This window comes from Coregonus lavaretus, assembly GCF_964263955.1.
Source record: "Coregonus lavaretus genome assembly, contig: HAP1_SCAFFOLD_2168, whole genome shotgun sequence".
Lineage (NCBI taxonomy): Eukaryota > Metazoa > Chordata > Actinopteri > Salmoniformes > Salmonidae > Coregonus > Coregonus lavaretus.
In genome coordinates this window covers 13256-30193 of record NW_028156307.1, presented here as the reverse complement: position 1 = coordinate 30193, position 16938 = coordinate 13256, and the positions used below count along the sequence as shown (strand labels likewise).

Sequence of the window (16938 nt, the reverse complement as noted above, 5' to 3'; positions counted from 1 at the left end):
TCGCGTTTGGAACAGTACCTCATTTTGTCCACTAGGGGGTACTATTTGACAAGATGATCTAAAGACCACTTCTACACATTCATGCTGGAAGACAGGGTGATTACACGCGTTAAGCCAAGCTTCACCTTACTTTTAATCGTTGTTATTCAAGCTGACCTCTGATGGTAACAGAAGTACAATGGCATTAGTGACAACAGCAACAACCACACATTAAAATGTAGTCCTTCCAAGAGTCAAATATGCTGTAATGACATCATTGAAATATCTTATTTGACTTATCAGACTATATAATAGTCTTGTAACAATAAAGATACTGTATCATTGAGGCTTTTGTTAAAATGTGGTGAGGATTGTAATACATATGGCTTTGATGTCATACAAGCAAACCGGCAGGGATGTAGCTCAGTTGATAGAGCATGGCGTTTGCAACGCCAGGGTTGTGGGTTCGATTCCCACGGGGGGCCAGTATAAAAAAAATATATATGTATTCACTAACTGTAAGTCGCTCTGGATAAGAGCGTCTGCTAAATGACTAAAATGTAAATGTATACAACCGTCAGTCCAACTGTGTATTGAGGCCTTTAAATAAATAGTGATTTGATTTGACTGTTTATCCTTTTACTATATAATATTTTACTATATCATATTTTACTACATAATGTGGGTCCAGTCCTTTTGCTCCCACCACAGTCTGCCCTTCCAGACCAGACAGGTCCACGTCATCACACCTATCATCACCTACTGCTGGACACAACCAACAACACACACACACAACCATCTTCTCCACATTGGCAGTATCTTGACATACTGTTCCGTTGCCAGAGGTCTGCTCTCTGATATTCTGTCACAAAAGAAGCACCGTCCATTACTGTTTGTAGATTCTAGACCAGGGCTCCCCAACCCTGTTCCTGGAGAGCTACCCTCCTGTAGGTTTTAACTCTAACCCTGTTCCTGGAGAGATACCCTCCTGTAGGTTTTAACTCTAACCCTGTTCCTGGAGAGATACCCTCCTGTAGGTTTTAACTCCAACCCTGTTCCTGGAGAGATACCCTCCTGTAGGTTTTAACTCCAACCCTGTTCCTGGAGAGATACCCTCCTGTAGGTTTTAACTCCAGCCCTGTTCCTGGAGAGCTACCCTCCTGTAGGTTTTAACTCCAACCCTGTTCCTGGAGAGATACCCTCCTGTAGGTTTTAACTCCAACCCTGTTCCTGGAGAGATACCCTCCTGTAGGTTTTAACTCCAACCCTGTTCCTGGAGAGATACCCTCCTGTAGGTTTTAACTCTAACCCTGTTCCTGGAGAGATACCCTCCTGTAGGTTTTAACTCCAACCCTGTTCCTGGAGAGATACCCTCCTGTAGGTTTTAACTCCAACCCTGTTCCTGGAGATACCCTCCTGTAGGTTTTAACTCTAACCCTGTTCCTGGAGAGATACCCTCCTGTAGGTTTTAACTCCAACCCTAATCTAGTGCACCTGGTTCTAATAATTAGCAGGTTGATAAGCTGAATCAGGTTGGTTACCACTGGGGTTGGAGTGAAAACCTACAGGAGAGTGGCTCTCCAGGAACTGGATTGGAGAGCCCTCCCACTGGGCAAACACTGGTTGAATCAACATTGTTTCCACGTCATTTCAACAAAATAATTCAATGTGATGGCGTTGAATCATTGTGGAGAACTGATTGGATTTGCAAAAAGTCATCAACGTAATGGAATTTTGTATTTTTTTCACCCAACTTTTGACCTAAATCCAATGACATGGTGACATTGTTTGTTGATTTTCACGTTGCATTCATGTTAGACGACAACTCAACTACATTTTTTATCAAAACTAGACGTTGAACTGAAGTCTGTGCCCAGTGGGCTTTATCTAGACCAAATGAGGCGCTTGATGGTAGTGAGACTAATGACTAAGGAGAGGGGATGTTGACATGCAACATGTCTAGAGGCTATCTGTCAGTCCGATATCACACACACACACACACACACACACACACACACACACACACACACACACACTCATCAGCGAGATTCTGCGACTCAAGAGTAACTGATTGTATCAGGATCTCCCTGTTCCACCATGGGGTGCTGTACTGTATCAGCAAACAGGGTGATAGATAGAGGTTTGCGTCACAAATGGCACCCTATTCCCTATATAGTCCACTACTTTTGACCAGGACCCCATAGAGCGCTGGTCAAAATTAGTGCACTATATAGGGAATAGGGTGCCATTTGGGACGGCATACAGAGAGTAGAGATAATAAGTAGATACTGTATCAGCAGGAACGTGAGCGTCACTGTCAACAAACACCAGAGGGCAGCAGAGAGACAGGATCTATCACATCGATTTGATTATCTTTTTGACAAACTAATTTCCCCTTGGGGGTTAATAAAGGATCATCTCATTTCAGTCATTTCCTTGTTTGAGATATTATGTTACGTGTCATCAGGGGATGGAATTTAAGGATTTTGGGCACTGGCCAGCCGGGACCGTGATTTCTACTAGCCCGGGTAACATTCGCCCCCAAAATCTGTGCCATGCGATGTTTGAAAAGGGCTATCTTAATATCCATCCCTGCATGTAATATTAATTTCCAATATGAATACAAATAAAATAGTACATGTGGAATAAAAGACAGTTTACAGAATGCCTGAAACCAATAAAACGCAGTGTCTCAAATATAGAAATATAATCTAGTCGTTATACCTCTATGTCTCAAATATAGAAATATAATCTAGTCGTTCTACCTCTATGTCTCAAATATAGAAATATAATCTAGTTGTTATACCTCTATGTCTCAAATATAGAAATATAATCTAGTCATTCTACCTCTATGTCTCAAATATAGAAATATAATCTAGTCATTCTACCTCTATGTCTCAAATATAGAAATATAATCTAGTCATTATACCTCTATGTCTCAAATATAGAAATATAATCTAGTCATTATACCTCTGTCTCAAATATAGAAATATAATCTAGTCTTTATACCTCTATGTCTCAAATATAGAAATATAATCTAGTAATTATACCTCTGTCTCAAATATAGAAATATAATCTAGTCGTTCTACCTCTATGTCTCAAATATAGAAATATAATCTAGTCTTTATACCTCTATGTCTCAAATATAGAAATATAATCTAGTCGTTATACCTCTATGTCTCAAATATAGAAATATAATCTAGTCATTCTACCTCTATGTCTCAAATATAGAAATATAATCTAGTCATTATACCTCTATGTCTCAAATATAGAAATATAATCTAGTCGTTATACCTCTATGTCTCAAATATAGAAATATAATCTAGTCATTATACCTCTATGTCTCAAATATAGAAATATAATCTAGTCGTTATACCTCTATGTCTCAAATATAGAAATATAATCTAGTCGTTCTACCTCTGTCTCAAATATAGAAATATAATCTAGTCGTTCTACCTCTATGTCTCAAATATAGAAATATAATCTAGTCATTCTACCTCTATGTCTCAAATATAGAAATATAATCTAGTCATTATACCTCTATGTCTCAAATATAGAAATATAATCTAGTCATTATACCTCTGTCTCAAATATAGAAATATAATCTAGTCATTCTACCTCTATGTCTCAAATATAGAAATATAATCTAGTCATTATACCTCTATGTCTCAAATATAGAAATATAATCTAGTCGTTCTACCTCTATGTCTCAAAGATGTTATATATGATTGGCTAATCAGAGACATGATTCTGAGATCACTTATCACAAATGTGATTTTAATCACTGATAAAGCTACACATTGGAGTCAATGTGATCTTAATTAGTTCACACTGATTAAATGTAAGTGATGAGATTAGTAAAACAAGCTATGGGGAGCATGAACTCAACGGGATTAGCAAACAAAGGTAATATGCACATCCCAAACGTGTTGGGCAAATAAATATACCGTAACTAAGTAATAGAAAGACTTGGAATAACCATGGTAACCAATAACCAACGCTTCTCCTCAGTCCTGCAGGACAGCCCACCATATCTCAGCACAGACACACAACATTACACTGTGTGCAACCACATTTCCATCCTCAGTTTATATTAATTATGAGAGAAATGGCGGTGGAAACGACTTTATGCGCAAATATTGATACAATAACGTTTATATCCAAGTACACTTGGAGTCACGCGATGAAATGGTGTGTGGGCCTCCCACTACGACTTGGGAAACCAAGCAGTTCATTAGGCTACACTGTAGATGAAATGAGTTATGATGAACTTCACAGGGTGGTGAAAGGGCACGGTGATGAGTTTGATGCTCCTTTTCAATAAAGATCGAGGGTCTTATCTGTTGACATGATCCATGCTTGACAAATACAAATATTCTCGCTTTTATCCATAATAATCTCATCATGCAGTAGACTAGACTACCCGCACTGTATCCGCAAACTATTGGCTAGAGCGCACATGCTGCCAAGACCAGAGTAGGCTAATCTATCTAACGCAACAGTTTGTGACAAAACTATCGGTAGAGTTGAAAATGTGATGGAAACACATTGAACATTAGATTTTTATTCGGTACATGAAAATGTAAGCGAAAAAAGTAAATTTTGTGTGCATTACGTCGTCACGCACTGATTTTTATCCGCAACAAATCAGTTTGGTGGAAACACACCACTGGTGGGAAAATTCGCATAAAAATATTATTTTCTTTATGCGGATTTTAGAATATTCGCATGAAAATCTGTCACCAATTGGATGGAAACCTACCTATTGTTGCTATAGAAGTAATTTAACTTTGGTGAGATGGAAACGTGAATCCAACATATCTATTTTTAATTTGAAGACAAACTGGATATTGAATTGTGCTTGGTTGTCAACACAACCAAATAACTACATTTGAATTAGACGTATTTTCTGCTTGGACTAAATCAAATCAAAACTTTAAATGCACTTTAAATAAAGTTTGATTGGATTTAGTCCCACTCTTTAACTTTGACTCTTGATTGAGATGGAGACGTGAATCTAACATATAAATTATTAATTTGTAGACAAACTGGAATTAAAGCTAGTCAGTGGCACAAAATATACATCTCCTCCAAATGTTGATATGTGGTTGCATTGATAACCAAACATAATTCAATATCACTTTTGCAATACAGTAAATAGCCAATAAACTTGTCAACAAGTTAACAAATTATATGTTGGATTTACGTCTCCAACTAAACCAAAAATAAAAGTTAAAGAATAGGATTAAGCAAGTGGCTCAGATTAAACCCTCCAAGCCTTAGATATCCTTGATATTTGGTTGAATTTTCAACCAAACACAATTAAATATTACACTTTTGTAATACTGTAAATAGACTTTAAGAGTTAAGGCTATCTTACAAACTAATGTAACATTATTTATTCAACCTTTAAAATGACTAACACATCTATGGCCACATATTGAGTTTAGCCTGTTGTAACTATAAATGTTTTCTTATGTAATCATATAAAGCGTGCATGTCTGTGGAGATCTTCACAATTGCTGTAATAATCAGCACAGAATATCCAACAGCATTAATCGCTTGCACCGTGTACATTTAATGTAATCTCAACTGCAATCCAGGTCATTTGGTCGTGCTGTTAGATGAAGCGCAGCGATAACACATGAAGTTGTTGGATAAATACAAAATACCTGACATTGTATTCCCATTGTAATTTGGTTGTGCTTTCAGATGGTTGAAAGCATAGTGATAACGCATTAGGATTTCAACAAACTTCTGGCTGTCTTTTTGAGTGGTTGAATAAAGGTTGAAATCTCATTGATCAACGTCTCAATTAAATATTACCCAATTTTCCACGTTGAAATGACGTGGTGTGCCCAGTGGGAAGGGATTCATGACCTTTGAACAGAGCGTCGATACTCCATGCCTTACTGTCTCCCTGACCTAATCAGCGGCCAAAGTCCTCTCTCTGCCTCTCACACAGACACAGTCAATACTCTCAGAGTCTGTTTAAATGTGGACATCTTCCTCTCAGACTAACCTGCGCAGTGACTTCCTGTGTCTACTTGGCCACCATGCTTTCCCTATCATTCCTCCTGCTCTCTATCTGCCTCTCCTCAGGGATGTCTGCTTCCCTGGTCGTGAAGTCAACCCGTGAAGAGGGCGCCCCTCCTGCTGTTAAGACCACGTTCAGGGTTGACACCTCTGCTCCGGGTGTTGATGATACTCCTGCAGCTGAGGCTGTGGCAGAAGCCCTGGTGGCAGATACCGCTGTACCTGATGAGGTTGTATTCGAGGAGCCGGTTGAGGACATCCCAGTTGCAGATGCCCCTGTAGACGCCCCTGCCATGGCAGAAGAAAATGAGGCCCTGATAACGGAAGCAATGATTAAAGAGTTGTCTGCCCAGTTCGAGGACGAAGACCTCGCTGAAGAGACAGAGATTCAAGACGCCATCTTGAAAGGGTTGGCTGACCAGGAGGCCATTGAGAAGGCAGTGGAGGAGCCCGTTGAAGAAGAGACGGCAGAAGCTCCAGCGGAGGATCCAGCCAGCTCTGTGATACCTGCCTTCAAAGCCCAGGAAGAGGACTCTGGATGGGGTTTGGCTTCCATCAGGGAGAGCCTCCAGGCAGCCAACGGATACTTTGACTCCCTGGTGGAAATGATGGGGGGGCCCAACGGAGTGTGTCAATACAAGTGCAAATACGGTAAGGATGGGACAGGGGTTGTGTGTGTGTGTGTGTGTGTGTGTGTATCAGTGTTTACATGAACATCCCAGTATGTCACCGAGTCTGGCTATATACACCTAGGACGCGATTCAATCCGTAGTGCAGAAGTTCAGACGCAATAGCACGATTCAAAATGTCAAGGTGATTTCCGATTGAGCCGACACGTGCAGTGTTTACCGGCGTTTACCGTGAATGCAGTCTCCGCAAATGCGGTAACATTGCCTTTAAACGTCAATTGCGCTATAGCGCTGAACTTTCGCGATGAATTCCAGCCCTGAATGTAACAATACCTAGATACTGACTGTTATCCTTGATCCAGTATAGAGTCAAACTGGATTTGCTAAAGAACCGATCACATTGTAGCCATTCAGGCTCTAACAAACAAAGACCACCAGTTAGGCCCCTCTCTCCCGCTCCCTCTCCCCCCCTCTCCCTCTCCCCCTCTCTCTCCCCCCCCCCCCCTCTCTCTCTCCCTCTCCCCCCCCCCCCCCTCTCTCTCTCCCTCTCCCCCTCCCCCTCTCTCTCTCCCTCTCCCCCTCCCCCTCTCTCTCTCCCTCTCCCCCTCCCCCTCTCTCTCTCTCTCTCAATTCAATTCAATGTAATGGCTTTATTGGCATGGGAAACGTATGTTAACATTGCAAGTGAAGTAGATAGTAAACAAAAGTGAAATAAACAATAAATATTAACAGTAAACATTACACTCAGAAGTTTCAAATGTCATATTATGTATATATTCAGTGTTGTAACAATGGGCAAATAGTTAAAGTACAAATGGGAAAATAAATAAACATAAATATGGGTTGTGTTTACAATGGTGTTTGTTCTTCACTGGTTGCCCTTTTCTTGTGGCAACAGGTCACAAATCTTGCAGCTGTGATGGCACACTGTGGTATTTCACCCAGTAGGTAAGGGAGTTTATCAAAATTGGGTTTGTTTTCAAATTCTTTGTGGATCTCTGTAATCTGAGGGAAATATGTGTCTCTAATATGGTCACACATTTGGCATGAGGTTAGGAAGTCCAGCTCAGTTTCCACCTCATTTTGTGGGCAGTGTGCACATAGCCTATCTTCTCTTGAGAGCCAGGTCTGCCTACGGCGGCCTTTCTCAATAGCAAGGCTATGCTCAGTGAGTCTGTACATAGTCAAAGCTTTCCTTAAGTTTGGGTCAGTCACAGTGGTCAGGTATTCTGCCACTGTGTACTCTCTGTTTAGGGCCACATAGCATTCTAGTTTGCTCGGTTTTTTTGTTAATTCTTTCCAATGTGTCAAGTAATTCTCTTTTTGTTTTCTCATGATTTGTTTGGGTCTAATTGTGTTGTTCTCTCTCTCTCTCTCTCTCTCTCTGTTATAACCCCCCCCCCCCCCCCCCCTCCCTCCCATAATATTAAGAAATGCTATAGATGGAAGGAAAGTGTAGAAACCTACCAAAAAAGGCTTTTCCTCTCTCTCTCTCTCTCTCTCTCTCTCTCTCTCTCTCTCTCTCTCTCTCTCTCTCTCTCTCTCTCTCTCTGTCTGTCTGTCTGTCTGTCTGTCTGTCTGTCTCTCTCTCTCTCTCTCTGTGTCTCTCTCTGTGTCTCTCTCTCTCTCTGTCTCTCTCTCTCTCTCTCTCTCTCTCTGTGTTGTTTACCTCTGTGTTCATCTGTTTATCATACTTATGGTCAATAATAATTGATTGAACTGTTTGGCTGTTTACCAACATGAGGCCCATTCGTCAACAGAAGTATAGTCTTATATTATCCATCTGTGATATTGCTGAGAGAGGTGTATTCTGAGGTCAGTGTTAACGTTACATTACTAATAGATCACTTCAGTGAGTCTCAGCGATCTAGATTGACCAGATGACAGAGGCATAGTTATTACAGCATGGACCTACAGGATAAATTCCAATGTCCACACTAGCATACCACGTTGAATGTATACCCAACACATTGCGTCATTCGAAGTATGTGCTAGTATATAATCACTACGTTCCAATATCCACACTAGCCCAATACATTTCTCCATAGCCTACAGTTAAGGTTATTAAAGCTATTAGTAGAGTAGTATCATATACTAGTATGGTCACTGGAATGGGGATAAATAATAGAACTGTGAAAGTACCACTCGGACTTCTTTGTCATTTTCTGGAGATATTTTGCTGAAGTAATTTGAAAAGGTCCTATCAATAAACGTCACGCTAGGTTGTTGAACGTTCAATTTGCGATTATTGATAACAACCTCTCTTAATTAAATATTTGGATCGTCTGCACAAGGGTCGGATTAAAAGTTGTTTATATTTCCTTATTAGGTAAAACACCTGTGCATCGCTATGGTTACGTGACCCCAGAGCCCAACGGTTGCAGCTCCAACCTCCTAGGATTCCAGGTACCTGATAGTGTATGTTTCCTATCACTAACTATAGGCTGTCTGTTATACTAACACCCAATACACACACTGTATGAATCTTATAGTGGATGTTTTCTCTCTCTAACTGTAGACAGTATATTTCCTATCAGTATAAGGGTATGTACGTACGGTCACTGTGGGGACGACGTCATCGATGCACTTATTGATGAAGCCAGTGACTGATGTGGTGTAGTCCTCAATGCTATCGGAAGAATCCCGGAACATATTCCAGTCTGTGCTAGCAAAACAGTCCTGTAGCTTAGCATCTGCATCATCTGACCACTCCCTTATTAACCGAGTCACTGGTGCTTCCTGCTTTAGTTTTTGCTCATAAGCAGGAATCAGGAGGATACAATTATGGTCAGATTTGCCAAATGGAGGGTGAGGGAGAGCTTTGTAAGTGTCTCTGTGTGTGGAGTAAAGGTGGTCTAGAGTTTTTTTTTCCTCTGGTTGCACATTTAACATGCTGGTAGAAAATAGGTAGAACGGATTTAAGTTTCCCTGCATTAAAGTCCCCCGCCACTAGGAGCGCTGCCTCTGGATGAGCGTTTTCCTGTTCACTTATGGCCTTATACAGCTCATTCAGTGCAATCTTAGTGGCAGCATCGGTTTGTGGTGGTTAATAGATACAGTGAGGGAAAAAAGTATTTGATCCCCTGCTGATTTTGTACGTTTGCCCACTGACAAAGACATAATCAGTCTATAATTTTAATGGTAGGTTTATTTGAACAGTGAGAGACAGAATAACAACAAAAAAATCCTGAAAAACGCTTGTCAAAAATGCTATAAATTGATTTGCATTTTAATGAGGGAAATAAGTATTTGACCCCTCTACAAAACATGACTTTGTGATTGCCAACAAGGGTTTTGTCACCAAGTACTGAGGTCAGACGTTTCTTGTAGTTGGCCACCAGGTTTGCACACATCTCAGGAGGGATTTTGTCCCACTCCTCTTTGCAGATCTTCTCCAAGTCATTAAGGTTTCGAGGCTGACGTTTGGCAACTCGAACCTTCGGCTCCCTCCACAGATTTTCTATGGGATTAAGGTCTGGAGACTGGCTAGGCCACTCCAGGACCTTAATGTACTTCTTTCATGAGCCACTCCTTTGTTGCCTTGGCCATGTGTTTTGGGTCATTGTCATGCTGGAATACCCATCCACGATCCATTTTCAATGCCCTGGCTGAGGGGAGGAGGTTCTCACCCAAAATGGCCCCGTCCATTGTCCCTTTGATGCGGTGAAGTTGTCCTGTCCCCTTAGCAGAAAAACACCCCCAAAGCATAATGTTTCCACCTCCATGTTTGACGGTGGGGATGGTGTTCTTGGGGTCATAGGCAGCATTCCTCCTCCTCCAAACACGGCGAGTTGAGTTGATGCCAAAGAGCTCGATTTTGGTCTCATCTGACCACAACACTTTCACCCAGTTCTCCTCTGAATCATTCAGATGTTAATTGGCAAACTTCAGACCGGCCTGTATATGTGCTTTCTTGAGCAGGGGGACCTTGCGGGCACTGCAGGATTTCAGTAGTGTGTTACCAATTGTTTTCTTGGTGACTATGGTCCCAGCTGCCTTGAGATCATTGACAAGATCCTCCGTGTAGTTCTGGGCTGATTCCTCACCGTTCTCATGATCATTGCAACTCCACGAGGTGAGATCTTGCATGGAGCCCCAGGCCGAGGGAGATTGACAGTTCTTTTGTATTTCTTCCATTTGCGAATAATCGCACCAACTGTTGTCACCTTCTCACCAAGCTGCATGGCGATGGTCTTGTAGCCCATTCCAGCCTTGTGTAGGCCTACAATCTTGTCCCTGACATCCTTGGAGAGCTCTTTGGTCTTGGCCATGGTGGAGAGTTTTGAATCTGATTGATTGATTGCTTCTGTGGACAGGTGTCTTTTATATAGGTAACAAGCTGAGATTAGGAGGCACTCCCTTTAAGAGTGTGCTCCTAATCTCAGCTCGTTACCTGTATAAAAGACACCTGGGAGCCAGAAATCTTTCTGATTGAGAGGGGATCAAATACTTATTTCCCTCATTAAAATGCAAATCAATTTATAATATTTTTGACATGTGTTTTTCTGGATTTTATTGTTGTTATTCTGTCTCTGTTCAAATAAACCTACCATTAAAATTATAGACTGATCATGTCTTTGTCAATGGGCAAACTGGGGATCAAATACTTTTTTCCCCTCACTGTAGCTATGAAAAATATAGATGTAAACTCTCTCATAAGATATTACAGTGTATAAATCCCTATATATTGTATACATTCCTATATAAATCCTATGTATTATCCCAACACAGTTTGACATTGGTATCCCAGCCATGACCCAGTGCTGTAACCAGCTGGACAGTTGTTACGACACCTGTGGCTCCAACAAGTACCGCTGTGACTCCAAGTACCGCTGGTGTCTCCACGCTATCTGCTCTGACCTGAAGAAGAGCTTGGGGTTCGTGTCAAAGGTCAAAGGTGAGTTACTGTAGCCACAGGAGTATATACTCTCCTCCACTCACTCAATCAGCCGTCCTGCCCTTGAGCAAGGCAGTTAACCCCCAACAACAATTGCTCCCCCGGACGCCGATGACGTGCACGTTGATTAAGGCTGCCCCCCGCATCTCTGATTCAGAGGGGTTTGGGTTAAATGCGGAAGACACATTTTGGTTGAATGCATTCAGTTGTACAACTGACTAGATATCTCCTTTCCCTTCTTCTCAGTCAGTCAGTCAGTCAGTAGGGTTGGGGAATAACGTTACTCCCCATGTAGTCTGTTACAGTACATGTAACTGATTAACAAAAATAATGTAACTGTAATCTGTTGTTGCCAACAAAAATATTGTAATCAGATTACAGATACTTTTGAAAAACTAAATGATTACTTCTAGGATTACTTTAAATTCAGAAAGTATGTTTGGGGAAAAAAACATGACACCTTTCTGTTTTCTTAATGAGATCCAATTCAGCATAAAAAAATTCACAAGTTGAAGTTTGTTCCGCCTGAGTACAGCCAGGTCACCTATGATACAAGTCAGTATTCGACGTCCATCCATGTCTGAGGACGTCGGGAGATGTGGAAACCGGCCACTAGAGGCAATAGTGAGCACTGTTACCTTCAAGTAGGTTTGAGTAAGCATCTGCCTATGGTGCCAAAGTTTGCATGTTTGAATCCAGCGATAGAAAGTTGTTTTTGAGATTTTTGTTTTAAGCCTATCTTAAACCTTAACCCTAACCTTAACCCATAACCCCTAACGTAGCTAATGTTAGCCACTTAGCTAATGTTAGCAATAGCCACCTAGCTAATGTTAGCCACAACAAATTGGAACTCGTAACATATCATACGTTTGGCAAATTCATAACATAATGTACGAATTGCAATTTGTAACATATTGTACGAATTGCAATTCGTAACATATCATACGAAATGGATGATGGACATCCACAAATGAATACATACCATACAAAACGTAACATATCATACAAATTGGAGTGTCTCGGATTTACCTTTACTGTGTTACGTCTACCACTGAGTCCAGGTTGTTTCAACTCGAAGCAATGAGCCCAATCAGTCCTCCATGATGATGAAATCATAAACAGAGCAAGCTAATAAATCCTTAGTTTTGGGTTTATGCTCAGTTAATCTATATTTCCAAGTCCTATTCTTGAAGATCAAGGGGTATAAAATATTAGAGGAGATGGATAAGAAGCCCACATAACCCATTAAGTAAAATGCAACATCCATTTATGGCCAGCTATGTAAAATAACATTGCTTTATCCTGCAATAGATGTCGTTCAATTGGTCATATTCATTTTTTATAACTTCTAATGCATCTTAAGGGGAAAGTAATCTAAAAGTAACTGAACGTAATCAGATTACCTTACTGAGTTTGGGTAATCCAAAATTACAATTTTGGTCAGGCAACTAGTAGCCCTCTGTCTCTCTCTCATAACCCTAACCCTCTGTCTCTCTCTCATAACCCTAACCCTCTGTCTCTCTCTCCCCCGTCCAGCCTGTGAGTCTGTAGCAGATGGTCTGTACAACACAGTGTGGACGCTGGGCTGCAGATCCTTCATGAACAGCCAGAGGGGAGCGTGTTACTGTGAGGGAGAGGAGAGGGACGAGCTGTAGAGGACCCGGCTGGGAGACGACACAACACTACTCAACACAAGAGAAAGCTGGGAGGAGAGCGACAAGCTGTAGAGGACATGCAAGTCCACAGGACAATATCCTCTCGCAAGAATCATCAATGGAAAGGGTGCTTGGAACTCAATATGGATTCATACAGTGGGACTTCACACAGCACAAATGAGAATATGACTTTATTATGAACATAGAAAATATAACACTTTTCCTTGACAACATGAAAACAGACAAACAGAGGCTTAACGCTTGATGAGGAAAGCCCTAACAAGACTTTAACAATGAGTTAATAGTGGTTATTATGTAGAATAAAATACTAACAGCATGTAGTATCCATGCCACACTGACACTGTCTAACTTTTACCCATTTATTTTTCGGATAAATACTGATAAACGGATAAATGGATAAATACTGTCATGCTGACAGATATATTTCAAATATATTTCCAGGAAAAGACGATGACTCCATTAACATATTATTGTGTTATTATTTTATTAACATGCCTCAAACAAAAATCCTGATGGAGAGAGGACCTTTCAGTCAGTATCATATCCCACATAAGATATACTAATTTACCTGCTAATGGGGCAATTTGATGTCGTACGAAAACAAGCCCAAGTCCCAAATGGCACCCTATTCCCTATATAGTGCACTACTTTTGACCACAGCCTATGAGGCTCTGGTCGAAGGTAGTGCACTATGTAGGGAATAGTGTGTCACTTGGGACGCGCACCAAAATAGCCTTGTCTAACACAACACAAACATTAATTGGTCCTCTTTAGCTCAGCTGGTAGAGCACGGCGCTTGTAACAACCAGGGTAGTGTGTTCGATCCCCGGGACCACCCATACGTAAAAATGCATGCACGCATGACTGTAAGTCGCTTTGGATAAAAGTGTCTGCTAAATGGCATATTATTATTATAATTAGTTAGACCTGTGCTGTAAATGGTGGGCTACTTCTACAGCGCAGAAATAACTGTTTTATGTTTTGATGTGTGTTGAAGTCTGATGGGGATATCAGGCTTTTTTGTTACTTTTCTATGAATAAATGAATAACTCATTATAATATTTTGATGTGATAAGTGCACTTATTAAGGTAGATACAGTAGTGGTATACTGTAGGGGTATACAGTAGGGGTATACAGTGGTGGTATACAGTGGTGGTATACAGTGGTGGTATACTTTAGTGGTATACAGTAGTGGTATACAGTGGTGGTATACTGTAGTGGTATACTATAGTGGTATACAGTGGTGGTATACAGTGGTGGTATACAGTAGTGGTATACAGTGGTGGTATACAGTGGTGGTATACAGTGGTGGTATACAGTGGTGATATACAGTAATGGTATACTGTAGTGGTATACAGTAATGGTATACTGTAGTGGTAGTGGTATACAGTAGTGCTATACAGTAATGGTATACTGTAGTGGTATACAGTAATGGTATACTGTAGTGGTAGTGGTATACAGTAGTGGTATACAGTAATGGTATACTGTAGTGGTATACAGTAATGGTATACTGTAGTGTTAGTGGTATACAGTAGTGGTATACAGTGGTGATTTCTAGTCACGATACACTACAAATGTTTTCAGTTAATACTCTTCAGGGTTTTTCATTTAGCTCCATGCTTTTTATTAACCTGGGTGCCAGTCTTTCTGCTCTATTGCCAACCCTTGTCAAGACAAAAAATGCAATAAGGAGTTGACGAGAGAGCATAAACAGACCAGAAGCCAGGCTAGCGCTCCATACATTGGTTATATACTGTAAATTAAGTAAAGATGTTTATCTATGGGATATTACACGTGTGTTCACAACACTTAGAAGCCAGTATATTGGCGTGAAATATGAAACACAAACCACATGCAGGCGTGGTCTGTGAGCAAGTCATCAGGCTTGAGAAACGCCTCTTGCAACACTCACTGACCTAGTTTAGGATCTCTCATCTTGTAGTACGACTGACAAATTGCAAACCGCAGCTCGTCAAGCCCCGAAACGATTTCTAATAGAACTGCCAATCACTTTAATGTGAGGAGATTACACTAGTGGGTAAAAGTGGCTGAGATATGGGGATGCGTTCCAAACGGAACTCTATTCCCTTATGGGCCCTGATCAAATGTAGTACACTATAGGGAATAGAACCAAACATAAACAAAACATAAATATGGATGTACTGTATTTACCTATATTTTAATACACAGTGGGGAGAACAAGTATTTGATACACTGCCGATTTTGCAGGTTTTCCTACTTACAAAGCATGTAGAGGTCTGTAATTTTTATCATAGGTACACTTCAACTGTGAGAGACGGAATCTAAAACAAAAATCCAGAAAATCACAATGTATGATTTTTAAGTAATTAATTTGCATTTTATTGCATGACATAAGTATTTAATACATCAGAAAAGCAGAACTTAATATTTGGTACAGAAACCTTTGTTTGCAATTACAGAGATCATACGTTTCCTGTAGGTCTTGCCCAAGTTTGCACACACTGCAGCAGGGATTTTGGCCCACTCCTCCATACAGACCTTCTCCAGATCCTTCCAGTTTCGGGGCTGTCGCTGGGCAATACGGACTTTCAGCTCCCTCCAAAGATTTTCTATTGGGTTCAGGTCTGGAGACTGGCTAGGCCACTCCAGGACCTCAATACGGTGCAGTCGTCCTGTCCCCTTTGCAGAAAAGCATCCCCAAAGAATGATGTTTCCACCTCCATGCTTCACGGTTGGGATGGTGTTCTTGGGGTTGTACTCATCCTTCTTCTTCCTCCAAACACGGCGAGTGGAGTTTAGACCAAAAAGCTCTCTTTTTGTCTCATCAGACCACATGACCTTCTCCCATTCCTCCTCTGGATCATCCAGATGGTCAATGGGAAACTTCAGACGGGCCTGGACATGCGCTGGCTTGAGCAGGGGGACCTTGCGTGCGCTGCAGGATTTTAATCCATGACGGCGTAATGTGTTACTAATGGTTTTCTTTGAGACTGTGGTCCCAGCTCTCTTCAGGTCATTGACCAGATCCTGCCGTGTAGTTCTGGGCTGATCCCTCACCTTCCTCATGATCATTGATGCCCCACGAGGTGAGATCTTGCATGGAGCCCCAGACCAAGGGTGATTGACCGTCATCTTGAACATCTCCCATTTTCTAATAATTGCGCCAACAGTTGTTGCCTTCTCAACAAGCTGCTTGCCTATTGTCCTGTAGCCCATCCCAGCCTTGTGCAGGTCTACAATTTTATCCCTGATGTCCTTACACAGCTCTCTGGTCTTGGCCTTTGTGGAGAGGTTGGAGTCTGTTTGATTGAGTGTGTGGACAGGTGTCTTTTATACAGGTAACGAGTTCAAACAGGTGCAGTTAATACAGGCAATGAGTGGAGAACAGGAGAGCTTCTTAAAGAAAAACTAACAGGTCTGTGAGAGCCGGAATTCTTACTGGTTGGTAGGTGATCAAATACTTATGTCATGCAATAAAATGCAAATGAATTACTTAAAAATCATACAATGTGATTTTCTGGATTTTTGTTTTAGATTCCGTCTCTCACAGTTGAAGTGTACCTAGGATAAAAATTACAGACCTCTACATGCTTTGCAAGTAGGAAAACCTGCAAAATCGGCAGTGTATCAAATACTTGTTCTCCCCACTGTATATAAACATGGATGTACTGTATTTACCAGACTAGTCTAGTCAACCACAGCAGTGTGACAGGGTGACTGACATTAGGGAGTGCATTA

The 16938-nt window shown here is 41.1% G+C and overlaps 1 protein-coding gene across 2 annotated transcripts; it reads left to right on the top strand.

The window, feature by feature from the left end:
• The first annotated feature begins 5438 nt into the window (after positions 1-5438).
• LOC311126474 (group XIIB secretory phospholipase A2-like protein) lies at positions 5439-14278 on the top strand. 2 transcript variants are annotated; one of them, XM_084200479.1, is made up of 4 exons: positions 5439-6666; positions 8974-9062; positions 11376-11541; positions 13078-14278. In XM_084200479.1, the coding sequence occupies exons 1-4, from the start codon at positions 6036-6038 to the stop codon at positions 13194-13196; spliced, it is 1005 nt and encodes a 334-aa protein (XP_084056605.1). In that variant the 5' UTR covers positions 5439-6035; the 3' UTR covers positions 13197-14278. The 2 variants fall into 2 exon arrangements, with proteins under 2 accessions (XP_084056605.1, XP_084056606.1); XM_084200480.1 differs by having other exon boundaries at positions 5549-6666; positions 8974-9050.
• Positions 14279-16938: the final 2660 nt, after the last annotated feature.

Bases quoted from the DNA above. Each gene is read 5' to 3' on its own strand.
- LOC311126474 (XM_084200479.1), top strand. From the start codon at position 6,036: ATGCTTTCCCTATCATTCCTCCTGCTCTCTATCTGCCTCTCCTCAGGG. The intron at 6,667-8,973 runs GTAAGGATGGGA...TTTCCTTATTAG, and splicing joins TCAATACAAGTGCAAATACG to GTAAAACACCTGTGCATCGC. The intron at 9,063-11,375 runs GTATGTTTCCTA...ATCCCAACACAG, and splicing joins GATTCCAGGTACCTGATAGT to TTTGACATTGGTATCCCAGC.